At 33.6% G+C, this 24,485-nt stretch overlaps 1 protein-coding gene across 4 annotated transcripts in view; it reads right to left on the reverse strand.

Moving 5' to 3' along the window:
- The window catches only part of CycK (cyclin K), an 80,495-nt gene that overhangs the window by 38,088 nt on the left and 17,922 nt on the right, over window positions 1-24,485 (reverse strand). For all 4 annotated transcript variants that reach the window (XM_090399089.1, XM_090399091.1, XM_090399090.1 and 1 more), the window contains exons 2-4: window positions 22,713-22,871; window positions 12,134-12,215; window positions 7,119-7,250 (exon numbers count right to left, since the gene is read on the reverse strand). In XM_090399089.1, coding sequence (XP_090255215.1) covers window positions 7,119-7,250; window positions 12,134-12,215; window positions 22,713-22,870 — 372 coding nt within the window. In that variant the 5' untranslated portion in view covers window position 22,871. The remainder of the gene's footprint in view (window positions 1-7,118; window positions 7,251-12,133; window positions 12,216-22,712; window positions 22,872-24,485) is intronic.

The following is a 24,485-nucleotide window of genomic DNA, read 5'->3' on the forward strand; positions in this document are numbered from 1 at the left end:
TAACACAGATGCCTTCGGGTTTTGACCTACCTCGGAAAACTTGGTCTACCCTCAACCGAATCCGCACCAATCATGGCAGATGTGCAGACCACCTTGACAAATGGGGCATGACTGCCTCACCCAGGTGCGACTGTGGATCGCCCCACCAGACAATTAACCATATTACAGTAGAATGTGCCAAACATACATATAATGGAAACCTGTCGGACCTCATCCATGCTAGACCAAGTGCAGTCGACTGGATAATCAACCTAGACATTCAGGTTGTAGCCTATTCTTGAGTGTGTCTTTTATGACTGTATTATCTCATTATTGTACATATGTTCATATATATTAAGGATTAACATGATGTAACTTTTCATGTGTGAGCCATATCTAAATAAATAAAATAAATACTTATGATAACACATGCTTTTATTAATGCTTTTTTTTTTCTTTTTCTTTTCTTTTTTTTTTTTATACTGCACAGCACCATATTCCCCCTATCAGCAACTTTTCAAACAAAGTTTTTTTTCATGGAATCTTTCTTCCTGTGTCTTGATTAGTCTCCCTACCAAATTTGGTGACATTATGGTTTTGGAAACACAATCTACAAGCAAAATTACGGGTTAGCCATGGGCAATCCTCTATCATCTGTACTAGCAAATATATATTATTAGAAGCTTTTGAAGAAAAAGCAAAAAACTCCTCTCAATTGAAACTAAGACTGAGGAAAGGATATATAGATGACATTTTCTTCATTTTGGTTCAGATTCACTCCAAGAGTTCTGGAATCATCTTAACAACCAAGAATTATCAATGTGTTAGCACAAGAATATTTTAATATTTGCCAAATATTTCAGTCTGGAATTAACAGACTATCATCAGTGGCTTAATAGGAACAGTTAAGAATAGAAATCTTAACAACCAACATCCTGGGATGAAATTTACAATGAAACTAGTTAATAGTTCACTTCCTTTTCTTGAAGTAAAACTTACTCATTCATTTGAAAAACTAAAACCCTCCATCTACAGAAAACCTACACATAACCAACAGATACCTTCTTGCTCAGTCCCATCATTATTCTCAAAAGCTTGGTATTATTTCTACTTTAGGAACCTGTGTGCATACTCTCATCAGCAACGAAGAAAAGGATGCCAGAGAATTAAAACTGCTTTTATCAATTTTGCTGAAGAATGGTTATTGTAAACAGTTTATTTCTAAACTCGTTTAATCCTACTACTCACCGTGCTGAAGAGAAAAATGATGTGAAAGGCTATATCAAAATTCTGTATATCAGCTCTATTTCTATCCTCAAGAAATAGAAGATCTGTACCTTATTCATTCCCTTAACAAAGCTTCAATCCTGGCTTTGACCAGTAAAACCTAAACATAACAATTTGAAGTATCCAGATGTGTACTGGCATGGATGTGGCTGTAATTCCCATTTTATAGACAAACAGAAATCAACTGAGCTTCATATCAAAGAACATCTCAGAACCTGGGCAATGGCCTTATCCAGTCATGTTCTTAATTCTTCTGCCCCCCCCCCCCTTCTTCTCTCTCTTCCATCATCTATGTGGATGATGAGGCCAAATGAACTCTTTCCACTTCTTTAGTTGATAACCTTTCTGTTTCCATTCTGATCACATGGCCAAACCATCGTGGTGTTCTTCTTTCTGGATTTTGTCTACTGTTGTTATTTCTTGTTTTAGTCATTTCCTTATGTCTCCTATACTGGTTTTTGCAGATCAGTATAGAACCCCTCAATGTCTTCTTCTGATGATGTTGAAGTTGGTGAGTATACTTGAATAATAGTCAGTGATCCAATCGATGTTTTAAATCTTGATATAATTATCCTAGGTGGGATGGGATTGTAAGACAATAGAGAGTTTAGAGCCTTTGGTTTTAATATAAGTGTCACTCCCTCTTGGTGTTGATTGTCCTCCTTGCCTGAAGTTAAAATTTTGTACTGTCCATGGTGAAATTCTCCTTTTCCAGTGCATCTGGTTTTGCAAAGTCCAATCACTTCCGATCTGTAGTTGTCTAATTCATGCAAAAATATTTCCAATGCTCCTTCCTAGTGAAGGGTTCTTACGTTCCATATTCCTATGCTTATGTTTTTCCTGTCTACTAAGTGATGTTTTGTAACAATAACATATTTTTCACCTTCACCATCTTGGTTCCCTAATAGTGGGTGCAACCCTTGTTTGAATGGGTGACAGTTGAGCTGGTATGCATCTTTAGGTTGGTTTGAGTTCATTTGGTTTCAGTGGTTAAGTTTTGTCAAGTGTCAACCACTACTCCTTGATCTGAATTCGGCTACATCTTACATGGAATAAAAATGCTATTTGCAGCTGATTCACTGAATACAGTTGCTACTTGAGATCACCATATCTGGCTACCCTCACTTAGTTCAGCCTGTGGGTCGACACAGTTTACCAGGGTGTGGCCGCTACCAGTTTACAGTAGCTTCTTGGAGCCATAAGTGAGAGTTGGGTGTCCAGTGAGAACCAATCCACCTGAACCACAATTATGTGCGACCGTCCAAGTGAAGAGGTACTATCTCTCCTTGACACCCCATACACCCCGCATACACTTCTGACCCTCAATCCGCTGTACACTAATTAAACTGGGATCGATCTGAAATCATTTACAAATGCTATGATGAACTTGAAAGAAAAATCTTAGAATCAACAGAAATTGCACTAAATCCTGTTCACCTTAATGTCAATCTCGGCCACAACCTTTCTGATTGTTACTTCTCTACTATTCAGCTAGGGTTGTGAGACTGTGTCCTTGTGCATGAGAATAACGACGCAGCTAGTCCACAAATTCATTGATAATTTAGAACTTTGATGATGTACCCAAGTAATGTTTTTATGTATCTCTTTTTTTCCTCTTCTATGTATTATGCATCCGATGAAGTCTTCTAAAAAGAGGAAACTAGTAATGACTTTAGAAATAAATTACCTATTTTCGTTAATACATGTACAATAGCCATGAAAACCTAATCTATGAAAATTATATATATATATATCTGCAGTTTATATTCTTTGATATAACATTCATCCAGTAGGAATGTTATAACAGTATACCAGAATTATAATAAAAATTAATAACTATACAACAGTATATGTACTTCATAAATCTATGAAGTACATATACTACCAAGATCAAGCAATGAAATAATTGTTTTTCTTTTTTTAATTAAAAAAAAAAAAGGGGGGGGGGAAGGGGATACCGAAATGAAAGTGGTACTAAAACAGCTTAAAGTTGCCTTTCTTTTATAAAATAAATAAATTAAATAATAGATAACAGAACTTATGTAAGAAAGAAAGAAAAATATTTATTATATAGTTTTTTCCCCTTCATGAGCATCCTCAGTATGACCTGAACTGGAACATGAGCAAACATAACAGTAAATTAAACTGATGGAAAATATTTACTTTAAACAGGGCAGAATGGTATGACTGTATTAAACTCCTAATTGTGTGATACAAAATACTATCCATTTATGGAGAAGTGTAGCATTAATAAACAAAACTCATCAAATCTATTGAGATTAAGGTAAACTCATTACAAAATCTTTACAAAAGGCTCTTGTGGGCTTCAGTCTTTTTAAAGAACACTATACTTCAAAGTAAGAGGTTTTGTTGCAAGACACTGTTCAGCTCATGGTACTTTGAGTAATCTTATGTACAATAAACAGTTCCAAATATAAAAGACGGGCAAAGTAGAATAAATCACAGATGTAAAGGAGGATTTGAATTTTTGAGATGTGGAAGCAGAAAGGATTTAGAGGCAAGTGACCAAGATGGTGATAGTTCTATGGAATGTTGCCTAAAACAACAGACCGAAGGTTTGTGGGTAACAAAATTTAGCTGAAAAAGCAGATATAATAGAAACATATCACTAAAGGGGTTTTAACAAAAAATGTTTTGTAGAAAAAATTTTTCAGTACAGAAGGGAGAAAAAGGATCACTCCTGGAAGTTGTGTAAGACTGTGGTTAGCAATGATATGAGGACTAGATGTCTTCTACCTGTCCTTAAAATTCCCTTTTCTAGATTGGTTATGTAAAGGGCAAGCTTCTTCCATTCACTTTCCCCAATTTATCAGACCCTCTGCACTTTTTTTTTTTATTCTACTTTGTTCAATCTGGTTCAATTCAGTATATTTTCAGCTGTTTGAGAAACATCAAAATTATAAAGTATAAGATGGAACAGTCTGGTTTTGTAGAATATACTATTAGCTCTAAGCAGAGGATTCTTTGGAAAAAGACAAATCCTGCCATTTCCTTGCAGAAAGCATTATTGTTGTAATCACAATACATGGATTGTGTTTATTCCTGTTGTAAGAGAGTACTCTATAACAGTGCACACTTTTTTTCTTTTTTTTTTGATCACATTATTTAGGACTTCAGCATAAAATCAAAGTGTGCTGGTTTATTCAAATTTGTGATTTCACATTAGTACTATTTTAGTACTTCCTTTTCTGTTATGCCTACTTACATTCTAATTCAGTTTATACTGAGGATGCTGTTAATACCTGAGAAAAATTTCATAATAAACAATTTTTCCTGAATATGTAAGTTATCCATTATTTATAATTTTTTAAAATATCTATTATGAGTAACAGAAAGCTTACTTTCAGCATGTGATATTGCAAATGAAAGATGTGATAACCAAGAGGGTTCTGAAAATAAGTGAATTCTTTTTTGTTAAAGCATATTTTAGGCTTTCATTGGCTAGGAAACTGTTTTTGATCTTAACTGGGACCATGATGGTAGCTAAGCAGAAGCCATGGATACCTCACTGCATCATGCATAAAAATATGGCAAACTCCAAAATATGATACCTTGGTGTTCTTTGAGCCATCACAGTCTCAAAATACTTTAAATTTATTACTGTACCATGATATTTTAATAAACAAGAACACTAAAATAGGTGTTAGAATTGGCATAGTTAAAGCAACACTTTGGAGTATTGCAAGTTATGGAAGTGAGTCATGGACACTCAGAAAGAGAGATATGGAAAGAATTAATGCATTGGAAATGTGGTGTTATAGAAAGATGGAAAAGATTAGCTATACAGAAAGAATATCAAATCAAGAAGTTTTAAGACTAGTTGTGGTGAAAAGAACACTGGTAAAGAATATCAAAGAAAGACCAGATTTGCAGGACATCTTCTGAGAGGTTCTTCAGGACACCTATCAATTACAAGGGAAAATTGAGAGGAAGAGAAGAAGTGGAAGACCAACTAGAGAGTGGTTTAATGACATTGTGGAATGGAGTGATTCAAGAATAACGGAAGCAACAGACAGAGAGAAATGGAGAAGAGCTACTCATCTGCTGCAAACCTCTTGCTAGAGGATGCTACTGGAGGACGACCATGATATCAAAGTTTAGAATTGGAAGTTATGTATCGAGGGCCTCTGCCTTGCTAATGATGAGAATCAAAACAGATCCGAAGCAGTTGGCTAACCAGTGAAACAATAAAATATATTATAAGGCTTGGTTTTGTTTGAAATCACAGATAAAACAATCAAGACTATAAAGCCTATATGTTGGTTAATGCATGTTCTCTGGCCTATTTGCTTGTTTTGAGGGAAGAAAACTCTGCTTCCTTCATAATGAGACCAACTAATGTCCTTCATTTGAAAAGTACTTTTAAAAGTTCCTAGCTATTCCAGACAGGATTGAAATCCATGTCTTACCAACTGAAGAACAAATGCTGCATCATCCTCATCACTGCAATAAGAAGTAACAGAAAAACAATCTGCAGACTACTCTTAAAGAATGCATCTCAATTTCAGCAATACAGACTGAAAGCAGCTTTTAATAAACCTTTCTTTTAGTGTTGCATGGTGATCAGCATTCATTTTAGAAATTATGGACTTTACAACTGCGTTAAAAATAATTCTTTTAATATCCTGGCATTTCAATCTTCATATTAAGATCATTGGTGGAGTGAACATTACATGCAGTGAGTAAAGAAACAATGAATTTCATCACAAGTTATTCTACTGGCGATGACCTCTAGTGAAAAAAAAAATTAATTATTTAGAAATTACATCAAGCTAAATTCTATTTATGATAACATGAATAAACATTCTTTCTTACTAAAGCTTTTACTAAAAGTAGGCTGAAATGCACACGCAACTATTATTTCAAAACACTGAAAACATTAACTGTACAATGAATAGAGAATCTAGAGAACAAATAAAACATTTTCAGCTATTTAAGCACAGTTTTTGAAGATGGTACATTAAATATGGAAATAGATAACAGACTTAATAAAGCTAGCATAGTAGGAAGTCAGCTGAATAAATTTATATGGAATAAGAAAGAAATTAACAATACAGATCTGAGGTATGGGTTAGAAATAAAATACTCAAAAACTGGAAACCACAGATATGAGAGTTCTGAGAAAGATTAGTGGAGTGAACAGATGGCATCAATGGCAGCATCATAATAAAATGAGGATATTAAGAAATTGCCCTTGTTAGCATTTTGGAAATGTATTAGCAGAGCTAATCTCAGTATGGTCACTTAAACAGAATGGGAGAGAGGAAAGACCTAGCAAAACAAGTGTTCTTTACCAGTCTGGCAGGAAAATGATTCAGAGAAAGACCAAGATGTAAGTGGATTAATACAGTAAAAAGTACCTTAGAAGACAGAAATGGAAGATTTGATAATGTTGGAGTCTTGACAGATAAGATAGATTTGGAGAAAAACTGTCAATCAGAAATTAGTAATGATGTAACTTTTTCATGTAATGTTATCAAAATATCCTGTACATCACCTGAGAGTACATATCAGGAATTTTTTGATGATGATGAATTTTGTATTTGATTTCTTCTAAATAGACATTTCAGAATATACTTGAACTGAAAATTGTCACAATAGGCAAGATCCTAAATGTAGAAAAATAATTGTAGACAAACATACAAAATTGTGCATTTCATAACACTTGTAATAGCGACATCATTATAGGAAAGTAGGAAACAGGCATGAAAAGTTTGCATATCTATCACGCTTTTTTTTTTGTACATTGACACTTGAACTATAAAAATAATTTTCAATCTGATTAAATTTTATTACTGACTGAATTCTGATTATAAATTGTAAGCACAAACCTTAGGATCATCTCCAAACTGTTCAAACTGTTTATCTGTAAGGAGGCCACGGGCTGTCTTTATAATATCTTTACATTTCTTTGGTGTTTCTTCAACTTTACCAGCTAAGAAGAGACAACAGCATGCTGTAACCTATTATGGAAAAGAAAAAAAAAAAAAAAAAATTAAGTAAAACAAGAGAATTTGCTAATGAGTAGAAATACATCAATGGAATAAATACAGCACAGAGAAAATATTAAACACAGGTTTAATAATTCATATATTTCATCTTTATCAGATGTCTTCAGGAATACAATATTAAAATTGTAAAAACTCATGGCACATAATCCATTTCCATCTGTTTTTTTTTTTTTTTTTTTTTTTTTTTTTTTTTTTTTTTTTTTTGCTTTGTTCAGTTTATATAATTCATCGACAAAAATATTTTTAAGATATTTTACACAAACATTGAAAACTATTTAATTTAGATTGCTGTTTTTTCAGTCCATTTCCATGTGTTTGATCCATATAATAATACAATGAGTAGACATATCGATACAAAATTAATAACGGAAAGAACTCATGTACAAAGATTATTTAATAGTATAATTTTTGCCTGTGTGTCACAGGCATCTTCAGTACATATTAAGCTCAAATTAAACAATAACTGACAATTCCAAAAAGCACCACCCAAGTAGCTGGTGTAAGATAACTAAAAAGGTCAATAACTTTCCTAAAAAAAAAATAAATAAATAAAAATAAAAAATTTTAAAAAAAATCAATAGAATAAAAAGTTAAGAAAGATTAGCTGATTTGTAAAGTACCATCTCCCATAAAGGGGATAGACGTAAGCTGTTGGATCTGTTTAAATTAGGAAAATAAAGTAGAGTTTCACATGTTTCTTTATAAAGGCATCCCATGAGGAACTGACTTTTGTGAAGAACTCTTGTCTTTCTCCAATGAACTCTATGTCTAGTGAAGATGGCATGTTCTGCAAGTCCAGACTTTTCAGGTTTAAAGTATTCAATATAAGATTGGTGTTCTTCTAGCCGAATAGAGGCAGATCTTCCCATTTGTATGAAATAAGATAATCCACAAGAGCATGGAATCTGGTAGACACCTGGATGATTAAGATGTGGAAGTTTGTCCTTAGGAGATGTGAGAAAGGTGGAGATTTTTCTAAATGGTCAAAAGGCAACAAAAATATTCAGTGGTTTTAAAACTTTTGCTATATGTTCACTGATGCCTTGTACATAAGGGATAAGAATGCGCATTATTTCTTCTGTGTTTGAAGAGGAAGACATATTAAAACTACTCAAAGTTCTTTTAATGAAGCAATTCTTATAACCATTAGATAGAAAGGAAGAAGTTATATATTGTAGTTCTTTCTGTAAAAGATCGTCTGAAGAACAAAAGGAGTGGGCCTGATGAACCAGTGTTTTAATAGTTCCTGCCTTTTGACTGGGATGGTGATGAGATTTGGCATAGATATAATGGGCTGTATGAGTCTTCTTTCTATAAACTGAGAAATGTAGGTTACCATCTGGTTGGCGAAGAATTAGAAGATCTAAAAAGGCTAACTGCTTATTTGATTCTACTTCTAGGGTAAACTTGATCCTAGGATGAAGTGCGTTTAACTTAGTGAGAAATTGTTGAAGTTCATCCAAAGAGTCATTCCATACAGCAAAAATCGTCGACATATCTAAACCAATGAGTAGGTCTGGGAGAAATGTTGTCAAAGATACGTTGTTCAAAATGTTCCATAAAGAAATTGGAGATAGCAGAAGAAAGAGGATTGCCCATTGCTGTTCCTTCAATTTGTTGATATAACTTATTTTTAAAGGAAAAATGACCAGAATGTATTACAAAATCAAATACGTTCACAATGTCTGAAGGAAATTCCTGTTGTAGTAATGCAATGCTTTCAGAAAGAGGCACATTTGTAAATAAAGAAACATCTAAACTGATCATGATATCAGAAACATCCAAATGAAAATCTGAAATTTTATTTTTGAAATCCAAAGTATTTTTTATATAAAAAAAAAAAAAAATTTTATCTTTTTTTAGAAGAAATTATTTTTTTTAGAAACTTTTTTTTTAGAAGAGGAGAGTAAATTTTTATCAAATTTACTCTCCTCTTCTAGTTGAAGAGGAGAGTAAATTTGATAAAAATTTTGAGATTTTGTAAGTGGGGCAACCTACACAATCTACAACTGGTCTTAACGGAATGCCTGGTTTATGAAATTTTGGAAGACCATACAATCTAGGTGGAAAATGGAAGAAGGTTTTAAGTTTTTCTTTTGATCTTCATTCCATGTAGATACATTATCTATAAGAGATATAGTCTCTTCAATTGACTCCAGGTAGGAGTCAATTGAAGAGATATCATTAATTCCATGCTCTTGTGGATTATTTTATTTCGGACAAACAGGAAGATCTGCCTCTATTCGGCTAGAAGAACACCAATCTTATATCGAATACTTTAAACCTGAAAAGTCTGGACTTGCAGAACATGCCATTTTCACTAGACATAGAATTCATTGGAGAAAGACAAGAGTTCTTCACAAAAGTCAGTACCTCATGGAATGCCTTTATAAAGAAACATGTGAATCTGTTTAAATTAGGAGAATGTACTTCATTCTCCTAATTTAAACAGATCCGACAGCTTACGTCCATCCCCTTTATGGGAGATAGTACTTTACAAATCGGCTAATCTTTCCTAACTTTTTATTGTATTGATGTTTTTTTTTTTAAAGGAAATTTATCGACCTTTTTAGTTATCTTACACCAGCTACTTAGGTGGCGCTTTTTGGAATTGTCAGTTATGGTTTAATTTGAGCTTAATATATAGTGAAGATACCTGTGACACACAGGTGAAAATTATACTATTAAATAATCTTTGTACATGAGTTTTTTTCCATTATTAATTTTGTATCTTAACAATGCTACTGAAGATCTTTATTTTGGCTTTATTATAATATTTAGAAGATTTCCCATATATTATTCAATTTATTGAAAGCAGTATTTGCATTTGTCAATCTGCATTATATCTATATCCTTGTCAGTTCCATCCTCAGTGTCAACATTAGCTCCCAAGTATGTACAATTTTCGACTTCTACTGCATGTTGATTGATTCTAATTACTTTATAGCATTTGATGATCAATTTAAAAAGAACTTTTGTTTTAATCATTTATTTTAAGACCAACCTTTTTTTTTTGGTTTTTATACAATGCTTCTGATTTTGCTTAATATATCACTGTATATTAAGTCATCTTATGTCATCTGCACAAATTAGATCTTCCAGATATGACATAGGGTTCTATTTAATTACTCTTCTTACATCTGTAACTTTCTTTATAACCCAATCAATGACTGTTAATTAGTAATCCAGACATTACACAATCCTATCTCACACCAGTCCTCATCTCAAACCATTCTGATATTGTCACTTGTACAATAATACAACTTTTACTTCGTTTGTGCATTTTCCACATATAGGGAATAGTAATGGCATTACTGTAATCTGTATGTTGAGAAGGATGTGAGGAACAACTATATTATTAATCTTTTTTTTGGCATTGTAGCCACTGAATAGGAAAGTCTGGTGAACAAAGGAGAGTTTGGCTATAAAGGAAGAAGCCTAGTTGGAACAGAAGTTGGAATATCTGTTAACAAATATATCAATACCATATTGCTGAGAGGGTGGGAGAGAAAATGATGGGAAAGTTTGTATCTACTTACCTGTGTGGGCAGAGTTTCTATAAATTGAGAAAGTAAGGATATCATGGGGAAGACATTATTATTATTATTATTATTATTATTATTATTATTATTATTATTCAGGCCTCCATGGAGTCAAAGGACTCATCGCAGGGAGGCTACTGAAGATCTTTATTTTGGCTTTATTATAATATTTGGAAGATTTACATAAATTATTCAATTTATTGAAAGCAGTATTTGCGTTTGTCAATCTGCATTATATCGTTGTCAGTTCCATCCTCAGTGTCATGATTAAAGTATCTAGAAAAGGCAGGCTACTGTTATTTTCTTTTCTATACTGAACTGGATTCTGGGCTACTGAGGTGGAGAAGGAAAGAGTCTTATGTGTCAGAGCCATATGGCCAAATAGAGAGCACATCAATATATCTTAGATGGAATAGAAGGTTTAAGAATGGCAGTGTCAAGAACATATTTTTCATAATGTTCCATATAGAAATTGGCTAGAGGAGGAGAGAGTCATGGTCGTACCTCTGTGTCTATGTTTCCTTCCAAGTGAAGTAACCAGTATGGAATGCAAATTTGAAGAGATCTCTTCAATTCTAAAGCGAGTCTAAAATAGGAAATATCTTTTATAGTAACAACTAAAAGAGTACTCTTTATGGATGTACAACTTAAATTAAATTTTTACCATCCTCAGTCTAGTAACCTTCTTGCATTTTTTATGGCAGAAGTACATCACATCCATGATCTCCTCAGCCTTCAGAGGAAAAAAAAACATCTGGCATTTTCCATTATTACAGAACTATCTCTGACATGCAATAATGAACCCTATATAAATCTTAAATCTTTCCAGTGTTAGTACTGTTTTAACATTTTGGGTAATGATTCACTTAGTGATTCCCAATTGCTCTCTTCTAGAGAGTAATCCTTGCTAACCAATTACCTCTAGGCTTTCACTCTAATCACCTTCTCAGAGATGCTCTGTTCCTACCTTATACCCTTTTTTTGTAGGTACTGTTCTGCTGCACTGGCTTCCATCATTCTTTTACTTTCTTCTAAGCCTGTAAAGATGTGAGCAACAAACATTTTTACAAAAAAAAAAAAAGCATTGAACTACAACTTGTAGTTGTTCAAAAAGATACATTCTGAAATTTCTTACATGTAGTATGGATATAAAATTAAATACAATGAAAAGTAAATTAGCCACAAAAAATCTGTTTTACAATATAAACAATCCCTTAAGGGGAAATGTTTATTTTATATATATATATATATATATATATATATATATATATATATATATATGCATTTACTTACATATCTTGGGAAAGTCCGGAAGGAATGAAACATGTAGAATCTGTGGAAATAGACCACTCCAGTAGCCATGGTATCATAGCGTCTTGTAAAAAATTAAGTTCAAATATTTCAAAAACATATATTTATCATAAAAAATAAATTATAAGTATCACTGAACAACAGCAAGAAATGAAACACAACCATCAGACCTTCAAGCAAACTTAGATCTTATTAATCTCTTTGCAAATTTATCTAGAAAAGAAACTTGGGAGCTATTCTGAGATCTTTTTCCACCAGATATTGTCTGATTCAGATACTGTATAAAAAATGCTTCATTTCAATTCAAGTATTAGGTACTGGGAACAGATAAGGTCTTACTATGTTAGTTATTATTCACATGTGAATAATAATCTATTATGTTCGAATCCCACCAGAGATTCGAATCTGTGGCCTCTTGGCTGGAGAGTGTATACACTAACTCGGTCAACAAGGCAGCATCTTGCTATGGGCTTTCCACTAATTCCAGTTCTGGCTAAACTATTCATGAAATCCTTTGAAAAGAAAGTCACAGAAGGATACCATTGAAAACCTAAAATTCGATTATAACATATTGATGATATTTTCTTGTCTGGCTAGGTTTAAACAGAGAACTTGAAGACTTCAATAATTATCTTTACACCCTACACTACACTATAGTAAAGTATAAAATTCACCATTAAACTTGAAACCAGCAAGATTACCTTTCCTTGACAATGACTTAACACATTCACACTGGGCAGTGGCCACAGATGTAAACCACCGGCAGGAACTGGCTTTAGCATATGTATGCTGCTTCTGTGTTGGGTGGTTGCATTTTCACAAAGTTAACATAGCACGTTAGTTGCAACTTTTTTCAGTAGAATTTTATTTATAAAATTAGAATTTATGAAATGTATTACTTCCTTATTGGAGAGTGATGAATAATTGGAATGGATTGCCAGAATCTGTTATGTGAATGCCTTGTCAGTAAACAAGTTCAAAGAGAAGTACAACATATATTATGCAATAATCAGTTGTGAAATAATGAGCATGTATTTTCTTGATCACAGAACTAATGTAAATAACTATTTGGGAACATTGATCAAGTGTAAATGGATAAGTATTTTAATACCGACTAGTTTCACCAAACTTAAGCTGTTGGCATTGTCAGGGTACAAGCACTGAGGTTAAAACATATCACAAAAATAGATCTTAACTGTAATTTCTAAAAATTACAGTTACAAACTAAAATAGCATTGAACATGAATAATACACGTATCGCATGTACATGATTTTTCGGTATTAAAATACTTATCCGTTTACACTTGATCAATGTTCCCAAATAGTTATTTACATTAGTTCTGTGATCAAGAAAATACACGCTCATTATGAACAGAATCAATGGTGATACAAAAATAAAGGTACGGTGTTTTGAACTCTTAAAATTCAAAAAAGCAAGGTTACTAAATCATCTCACGTTTTTAAAAAGATGTTGAGACAACTGTATAATTCCTAAGTTCCTGTATTTTAAACATCAATTCAATTCGAGACGAGCTAAAAATATTCATTTCAAGACATCTCTCTCGCTCCTTCATGAAAGGATAGGAATGGAATGAACAACTGTATAATTCCTAAGTTCCTGTATTTTAAACATCAATTCAATTCGAGACGGGCTAAAAATATTCATTTCAAGACATCTCTCTCGCTCCTTCATGAAAGGAACAAAAAACAAGATTTTTGTTAAGTCAAATAGACTCACAATGTTACGATTTCTTCATGGATATCGCAAGCTCTCTAGACCAAGAAGTTTGGCAACCCTTAGACAGAAAGATGAACACTAGCTATGCTAAAGTTTTCAATAAAAGAAAACAGATCCAAATCAAGAAATTTAACCATCTTTATACAAGCCATATTAAGTCCAAACCTTCTCTGCCAGATAACCAAGTTATTCTTAATTTATTGGATCACGTCTTAACCAAACCTGAAACCACTATCCTCAAAAAAGGTTTCAACTATGCTATAACACCTGAACAGATACCAAAAGTAGATTTCATCTGCAGTTTGGACAAAGCAATCTCGTTATTACCACCACACATAGCAAAAGACCTCAGATTAAAAAGTTGCATGATACTCTCCTCTTCTAGAACCCCATACCAAAACTTCACCTCTCTAGATAGAAGAACCATTCATAATTTGAAGAGAAAGAAAGATAGCATAAGGCAGACAAGGGTAACAGTACTGTGATATTAAACACCAAGGACTACAAGGATAAAGTCAACAATCTACTGTTGAACATGTCTGTTTACCATATCTTAACGAAAGATCCTCCAATAAAAAACCACAATAACACAAACGAATTACTATGCAATATGATCAACTGGCCAACAGATCTAATTAAAATCCATGCACCTTCTAACTCCAAGATTTTATGGGGTTCCAAAAGTTCACAAAGATAGTATTCCTTTATGCCCCATATTATAGATGGCATTAACTCACCTACCTACTTATTGTCTAAGCATCTCTCTAAACTCTTACAACAACATATCTATAACTCAGAGTCATGTCCGAAATTCACAACATTTTGTGGATAAATTAAAAAACATTACTATATCTGAAAATGATCTACTTGCAAGCTTAGATGTCACTTCTCTTTTTACAAATGTTCCTGTGGTGGAAGTTATCAACATCTTAGGCACTTTATTCCCACAAGATATAACCTCACTGTAAAATCATTGCCTAAATTCAAACTATTTTTCTTGGAAGAAAACTATTTACCAACAATTAATTGGCCTGGCAATGGGTAGCCCCCTTTCACTTTCTTGTGCTGACCTATTTATGGAGGATCTCAAAAATAAAATTCTATCTCAAATAAATCCTAAACCAACAATTTGGTGGAGATATGTAGATGATATCTTCATTGTATGGAACCACAACAAACATGACCTAATTGATTTTCTCTATAAAATCAACTCCTTTCACCATTCTATTAAATTTACTCTAGAACTTGAAAAAGACATAACTACTGTTCTTAGACATCTTAATTAAGAAGCAAGTTAATGGCCTTATGAACCTATCAGTCTACAGGAAACCTACGAATACAGGATGTTATCTACATTTCAACTCCTCACACCACATTTCTCACAAACTCAGCATAGTACACATACTAAAGAAAAGAGCTGTCTGCATTACAACAGATGAAAACGACCTCCCCAAGATGAATTAACATTGATATCTAATAACCTCGCCTTGAATGGCTACCCAAGAAGACTCGTCAAGAAAATCCTTTTCTCTGAGCCACCACAAAGAGAACGAGAAGACACTCAATATATTACAACAATCACCATTCCGTATGTGAGCAGTATCTCTAACAAGCTTGCTAATCTCCTCAAACCACACAAAATAAAAGTGACATTCAACCCTATAGAAACAATTCTTAAACTACTACGATCTCCAAAAGATACCCATCCTTTCTATAAGTATGCTGGAGTCTACAATATCCCATGCTCGTGTAGTTCAAGTTACATCGGCCAGGCTTCGAGAAGCCTTGAGATTAGACAGAAAGAACACATTGGTTATGTTAAAAACAACAGACAAGACATATCAGGCCTGTCATCACATTTCTCCACAACAAACCATATCACTGAGTGGAACAAAAGTTGTACCCCTTACATAGAAGACTACCACTCTCGAATGTTTAAAGAAGCAGCCACAGTCGCACGCACTACAGATAACCTTAACAGGAACCAAGGTTTAATACTTCCAGAGATATGGAAAACCCTAATTAGATCTCTGAACACACAAGAAATGAACTTTAATGCTAACTATAGAACGTTCCTTAGCAACAACTAGTAAATCATGTACACACGCAATACATGTATTATTCACGTTCAATGCCATTTTAGTTTGTAACTATAATTTTTAGAATTTACAGTTAAGATCTATTTTTGTGATATGTTTTAACCTCAGTGCTTGTACCATGACGATGCCAACAGCTTAAGTTTGGTGAAACTAGTCAGTATTAAAATATTTATCCGTTTACACTTGATCAATGTTCCTAAATAGTTATTTACATTGTGATGACAGGAATAAACATTCTTTCATATGGTTTTCTTTCAGAAACAATGATGTCCTATTTTTAGTATGACAATTCTTAATTTTACTTTTAAGATACTGGATTTTCTACAGTCCTGTTTATAGTTGTTCTTAGTGAGAACGTTCCGTGAGTCGAATATATACCTTCCATATGTTTGGGATTTTTAGACCATTATTGTTCAGATTGGGATGGTTGATAATAATCTCACATGCTTCCTTAAATTTCCGTTCATACCATGTTTTAGTGCGATGTAGACAGCTAGTGCTTTTCCAGTCAACTCTGTGTAAGGAATTCAGGGCATGATCAGAAAGGCCAGCTTCACCATAATTATTATATTTAATGTGTCGTTTATGTTCTTTTGTCTGATAGGAATTGTGCATCCTGTTTTGCCTATATATGGTATGTTGCAAATACAATAAATCTGGTATACTCCAGGGTGGGCTAGTGGAGGGAGTGGGTGAGTTGAGCAAGCTTTTTAATTTTGCAGGAAGTTTAAAGGTGGCTTTGAGATTGTATTTTTGTAGTACTCTGTTTATTTTGTCTGATGTTCCTTTAAATGTAGGGAATGGTTATAGTTTTACTGTAGTCTGGTATGTCTTTGTTTTTTATTGAGGTTTTGTAGAGAATTTTGTTAATAGTGTTCTGGCTGTATCTGTTTTTTTGGAAAGTATTAAAGATAATTTTAAATTCATCTTTTAGTGCCTGTTTGTTGGAACAGATCATCTGCACCCTGTTTTTTAGCATGTTGATGACACCTAGTTTTTGTATTGGGTGGTGGTAGGAGTTTATGTGTATATATTGTCCCATATGTGTCGGTTTCCGGTAAAGAGTGAAGGAAAGATTGCCAGAGGGAAGACATGTGACAAGTGTATCCAGAAACGGAAGTATGCTGTGTTTTTCAATTGTATGCATTTGTGTTGTTTGTTTAGGTGCTAAGGAATGTGTCTGATGTCTGGCCGCCATGGAACCAGATCGTGAAATTAGACCAGACCGCCAGACATTAGACACATTCCTTAGCCACCTAAACAAACAACACAAACGCATACAATTTATGTAAAACAGTAAAAGTAAATATTTATGTAAACAGTTACAGTAAAACTATAACCATTCCCTACATTAAAGGAATATCAGACAAAATAAACAGAGTACTACAAAAATACAATCTCAAAGCCACCTTTAAACCTCCTGCAAAATTAAAAAGCTTACTTAACTCATCCAAAGATCCACTCCCTCCACTGGCCCACCCTGGAGTATACCAGATTTATTGTACTTGCAACATACCATATATAGGAGAAACAGGACACACAATTCCTAATCAGACAAAAAGAACATAAACGACACATTAAATATAATAATTATGGTGAAGCTGGCCTTTCTGATCATGCCCTGAATTCCTTACACAGAGTTGACTGGAAAAGCACTAGCTGTCCATCGCACTAAAACATGGTATGAACAGAAATTTAAGGAAACATGTGAGATTATTATCAACCACCCAAATCTGAACAATAATGGTCTAAAAATCCCAAACATATGGAAGGTATATATTCGACCCACGGAACGTTCCTCACTAAGAACAACTATAAACAGGGCTGTAGAAAATCCAGTATCTTAAAAGCAAAATTAAGAATTGTAATACTAAAAATGGGACATCATTGTTTCTGAAAGAATGTTTATTCCTGTCATCGTAAATAGAATTTAGCTTGATGTAATTTTTTTTCCCCACTAGAGGTCATGCCAGTAGAATAACGTGATCAAATCATTGTTTCTTTAGCTTACAGTTAATAATGTAATTCAGCTTGTCTTGTATATCAATATATATGCTCCAGATGATGATCTTGATGTGAAGATTGAAACGTCGGGATAATAAAAAAGTTTTTTTAACATTGTTGTAAATTCCATAAAAAATTTTAAAATGAATACTGATCACCGTGTAACTAAGGATAAAAGAATTCAAAAGGCTTGGTTGACCAAGTGGGTAGCCAAGAGGCTGTGGGTTCGAATCCTGAGTAGGCATGGATGTTTGTGATTGTCCTCTCCCAATATGGACTGGGTCACCATGATGGGAGTAGTAGACCCAAAACCTCCTGCAATGGGAGAGGCCTTCACCCTGCAGTGGGTAGAAAAATAGGCTGTTAATTTATTTATTTTAATACTGGAATATCTGGAGAAAATACTTGAAACAAAATTGGTATAGAATTAATAGATTTTGCAATACACATACACAGGGCTCCACAAATCATGCAAACTCTACTTGCCATAAAAAAAATTTACTCATCCAAAATTCCCCCCCCCCCCGTGATGTTTAATGATATATACTCCCTGTAGGTGCCATGTAATAATAATACTCCGAAAAGTCAGAGTTTCACAAAGTGATCAATAGCACTGTGTCGTGAATTTTTTTATTAAATAAAAAAATACAAATTTAGGTACAGCACAAAGGATGAAATCAGTAAGATTATTTTAGATGAAAAAAACATTAAATTTTTCTTTGGATGTTTGAGTATACAGAAACTATGAAATAGACACATCACTCCCTTATTAAGATAAAATTAAGATTTCTGCCTACCTGAATACAACGAAGAAGCAAAAATGAATCATGTAAAACCAGATTATTAAAATAATATAAATATATAGCTATATGAGCAAATAATTTTTTCTGAGGACTAGGTAGTAATTACACATTCTAAAGACAAATTTCAAAAAACTATTCTCAACCTAAAAGAACAGCAAAAGATTTTGGAATGATAACCTCAACAGAAAAATCAAAAACAATAGCTTTTAAAAATCAAGATCCAACTATAATACAATAATAAATAAAAATCTGGAACAAGTTAATTCCTTTATACTGGTATCCAAAACCTTAGTACGAACACTATTTGTGAAGATAACCGCAAATTCAGACAAATCAGCAATTTGTGGCAATTTATATAACTGATAATTTCGAGTAGAAAGCAGGTACACATTCAAATTTTTGAATAGTGGGCAATGGGGTCACATGGTAGCACTCAACAGAATAAAAGGCTGTGCTAAGCAAATTGTGTTCAAAAAAAACTGCAAACTTGGTTGTTCTGTAATATCTCAAAGACATCTGGATGATTCCATGTGGGGAAGAATTATTTCAAAGCCTGAAGAAGGCTGCAGAATTACTGATATTGCCACAGAATTTGGAATCTCAAATAGTGTTGTTTCCAGGTTCTGGACAATGTTTCAAACCAATGGAATGTATTCCAGATGTCTGCTAAGAGGTTGCCCTCACTCTACCACAGAGCATGAAAACAGATTTTTCGTTATAACAGCAAAACATAATCAATGCATTATGGCAGGTCAGCATGCAAGTCTGCTCCATTCAAGCCAGGTATGTGGATATCGAAAAACTGTGGCAAGACATCTGCAACAGGTAGGCCTATGCCAACGCTTCCCAAACTGTGGGCCACGGGCCCCCTTGGGGACCGTAAATTTTGTTGAGGGGGACAGTGAAATAATGAAAACAAAATTAAAATGTTTTAAGACTAAGTAGATTTTTTTTAATCTTAAAAGAAACATATTTAATTTTTGTTATTTCTTTTTTGTTATTTTTTTATGTTTTAATGGAAAAAAATCACACATTGGTGTTGGTTCACAAATTTTGCTTCCTGAATATTTCGGCACTTAATGAATATTAGTAAATATATGCTTATTCATATAAGTTTCATTTCAAAAGGTATTGTAAGAAGCACAAAACAACTTACAAATGCAAAATCTTGAATATAAATACAATAAATATTATAATAATATATGTCTGTATAATGATATAATTTTCGATGGGGGGCCGTGAAATATTTTAATTTTTCCAAAGGGAGCCTTCACATCCATAAGTTTGGGAAGCACTGGCCTATATGACCGAAGCCCTGATGTCTGTGTCCCTTTATCCACATCATTGTAGTGCATGTGTTCAGTGGTGTTGTATCCATAAAAATTGGACAAGACACCAATGGGCTAATGTACTCTTTACAGATGAGTCATTTTAGTCTTTCCTCTGATTCTAGATGACACTCGATCTGGAGTGAAAGTGGTACTGCTTACAATCACGAGAATGTTCTTGAAAAGAATAGATATGGCAGTGCTGGGGTCATGGTGTGGGGAGGCATTATGCTTAATGGATGCACTGAGCTAAAAGTGCTGGAAAAAGGACTGACTGGCGAACAATGCTGCAATAAAATTCTTCCTCATGTTTGATTGTTCTGTGGTGCTGTAAGCAAAGAATTCATTTTTATGGATAACAATGCTACACTGCATTTTACACAAACAATGAAGATACTTCTAAAGACCAAGGATATTAAATGAATCAAGTGGCCAGCACACTCCCTAGATCTCAACCCATAGAACATGTTTGGGATGCAATAGGGAGACACACTGCTGCTTGAAATTCTCCTCCAGCAAACAAACAAGGCTTTATCCTTGCTATGAAGGAGGAGTGGGCAGTTTGCCTCAAAAACTCCTAAATCGCTTGGTGCTAACCATGGTACAACATTGTGAAAGCTGCATGGCAGTTCAAAATGGACCTGAAAGATCTCTCTCCACATAGTTTTCTGTAAGCAGTTTTGCCAAAAACATACTGCAATTTAATTTGCATGAAGTTTAAAACACATCTTTTGTGTAATATAATTTATTAGTATTCTGGCAATAAATTTATGTCAATATGGCTGTAGTCATGAAAATTTTTTCATACACAGGTAAAAATGTAGTTTTTCCTTACCTTTTGGACACCAATATATATTTAGGATGTATGATTTCATATGAAAATGTAAAGGACAAATGTGAAAAAATTACGAAATACAAAAAAAAGGTGTAACCTAACCTGTAACCCAACGCAAAGAAAAGTTTATTATACGCAAGCTTCACCAACACTGCCATATGGAAATGAAATTTGGACAAAAAAAAAAGCAAAGATTAACAAACAGCTGAAATGAAATGTATTGAGGACAGCAAAATATACTCTATATGAGCATAAAAGAAACAAAGAAATAAAAGAATTAACAAGAAAGCAATAATATAGAAAATAAGAAGACAACTGGATGAAGCATGTTAAAAGAAAGCAAATAGGATAGCTGCACAAACAAGTACTTCTTTATCGTCATCATTATCATGTGTCATCATATCCGGGAAGTTGAGTACCATGTCTCTCTCTCTCTCCCAACTTTGTTCCTATACCTCCCTTGCACATTCCTTATATGACAGATATGTCCAGTTCTTAAGATTACTGATTAGTTAATAAATAAACTTATTTACTTACTATCTTATATTTTGCCGAAGTCAAATCAGCATCATCAGAGAAAAATACACTTGTATGAGACACATGCACACTTCCGTAACAAAGATGAAGAAACTGGAGGATACAGGAGTCCTACAATAATGCCATCTATTGGCTTCAGTTGGGAGTTCTTTGTCTGCAGATGAGGGGAGGGGGGGAGTCTGATACAACTACATTTGTTTAGGTTGGGGTAGTTGGTAAGAGCTGCAGCTGATTCCAGGAAAAGTCTAACTTGAATTTACTTTGGTGGAGTAAGGTAGCTTTCCTCCCAATATCTCAGCCTCTTTTCAGTTTACTGTGAACTCAGGCTATTTTGCTTGGGAAGGAAAATTCTACAAACAAATCAATAGTATAGCCATGGGCTCCTTTCTTCCAACCCACCCCTCCCGGCTAACGTTTTCATGCTGAAATTAAAAAAAATGCCCTAAATTCCTCCTCCTTAAAACCCACTATTTGATTATGCTATGTGGATGATGTGTTTGCAATTTGGCATAAATAGAAACAACAGTCTGCCCTTTCTAGAAACCCTAGTCACAAGACAACCAAATGGATACCTAACCTTCACAGTCTACAGAAAATCCACACACAAAGATACATCCATCAATGGTCACATCACCACCCACTCCCTCCTCCCAACAATTTGGTACTATAAAAACCTTAGTCCACCAGGCAAAATTAATTTGCTCAGATAAAGGGCTCACCCACATAAAAAACACTTTTTTTGGCCAATGGCTAAATAAGGCTTCCAAATAAGCATGGTGGTCAGTAGTCATACTGGGAAAAAAAAAATATATATATATATCAGCAGGTTTAAATGCCATTTCCTGAAACTAGGAAGCATGCTTTTATTCCTAGAGCCATGTTCTATACCTCCTCAAAATAATGAAGTAGGATATAGCACAAGATGCTGAAGTTCCAAAAACAATTTCCAGTTTGAGCCATTTCTATAGACTTATACACTAAAATATCATTCATTCCTCAAGTATTCATAAGTTTGCAAAGAGTTGTTACAAAGAAATTCTCCATATTCAATCACTGCAGAGAGCCATCGTGGAATTCATTAAACATATCTACTTTTAATCCAGTTAATTTTACTAATAAATAGTCATAAATTGCCAAAAGGCTGGCAATGCAGGAATAAAACATAATACTTGTATATAAAAATAATGTGCATTTTTTTTTTACTCTCATAAGGATACAATCCCATCTTTGTTCCAACATTGATAATAAAGCGTGCTCCTTCTCTACGATATCTTTGCTCCCTCTCATAATCTACTCCATCTGCTACAGTTGGGGTATTCTTTAAATCCTTTTTCTCATAATACCAATTAGGCATTAAAAAAAGCATTGTAGACATGCTGAAATAAATAAAAATAACAATATATTAATGTTCAAGGTGAATAGCTATAATCTACAATTTCTCACCAGGTTACTAACTAATGCTTCAAGTTGGTTTCATTAAAGTGAAAATAAACGTTTTTGCTTGTTGCTGTATGGTGTGTTACCAGTCACTGAATTGGAAACTTTTATTCATGAATGGTTTCCACATAGGCATGCGAATGACAATACCGATCCTCTTCAATTCCCTGAACATAGTTCAGTGAGATGTAGCTTGGGAATAGCCTTCCTGCACACATGAAGTTCTATTTGTCTGTATAAGCCTTCACAAACAATGGCAATCTTGTTTCTGACAGACTATCTTAGAACTACAGTTACACTTCTTAGACAGGCAATGCGAATTATTCTTCCACTAATTAAACACCCAAGAATCTCATCTTCTGAGAAACCAGTCAGCTCTGCTGTTTTCAAAATCATGGCTTCAGCCAAACGGGAAGCACAATAAGCCCTTTATCAAACTATGAAAGATCCTTTGTTTTTCTCAATGATCAACACTATTGATGATTACTAACCAGCAGCATTCTTAAATAGTTGCTTAGAACATGTGGTAATGCACAGGACCAAGTATTTTGCATATCCACTACATAAGTAACGTTTACATACATCTGAAGAAAGGTTTCTAATTCAGTGGCCAGTATGTATATAATTTTAACAATTTCATGCCAAACCTATAGCATGTCAGTGCCATGTATGCAAGACAAAGTATAAGAAAGAGTAATTTAAACTAATTAGTGTGTGCAATTGATTTTAAAATTTTGAATAACCGCATTTTAAACATTGAGTAATTTTCATGTATTACCTGATTGGAAAAGAAATTGATCAGTAACCAGTTAGCTGGTCTTAGATGTAGTAGGATTTTTTTTTTTTTTTTTTTTTAATCTCCCGGCGACTCTGGTAGCACTCTCCAGTTAAAAAAAAAAAAAAAAGCCAACTAGCCTGAGAATGAACCTATGCAACTGTTAAAGAGCAGAATAAGACACAGACTAGCAATATTCTCCTATCAAAAATAAGTTCATGAAACCCAATTACTTGGTTGTAACTAGTATAAGACCAAATACATAAGGTTTTAATTATTTGTAAAAGTTACTCCAACATTTACAAATATGCAGGTTATCTAAACAAAGTTCTTTCAAGCATTGACAACATACTATTCATTAAAACAATATGTTGTCAATCTAGCTTTGAACACACATAATACAAGATTCACACATTATAATGCTAACGCTTAACTTCACATAAAATACACAAAAAAAAAAAATTAACAGGCCATTAATTCAATGGCCTGGTAATTTTTTTTTTATTGTGCATTTCATAGCAAGGATCAATTATTATGCAAAAAAACTGATAGCCATTAACATGATATTGTAACAAAAAAATAAAATAAATAAAAAAAAAAATACGAAATGCATACCTAGTATTTTTTTCTTCTCCTTCATTTGCTGGTTTAAATTATGTCACTTTGAAATGCAATAGTTAAGTTTACATTAAAAAAAAAAAAAAAAAAAATCAGGTAACACCTTTTTTATTCCCGTATATAGGGAGTAGGCGAGGCGATTAAGTTTAGATGACTTGTC

Source organism: Typopeltis vanoorti, chromosome 10, assembly GCF_054136105.1.
Source record: "Typopeltis vanoorti isolate ZY-2024b chromosome 10, IOZ_Tvanoo_1.0, whole genome shotgun sequence".
In the NCBI taxonomy this organism is placed as follows: domain Eukaryota; kingdom Metazoa; phylum Arthropoda; class Arachnida; order Uropygi; family Thelyphonidae; genus Typopeltis; species Typopeltis vanoorti.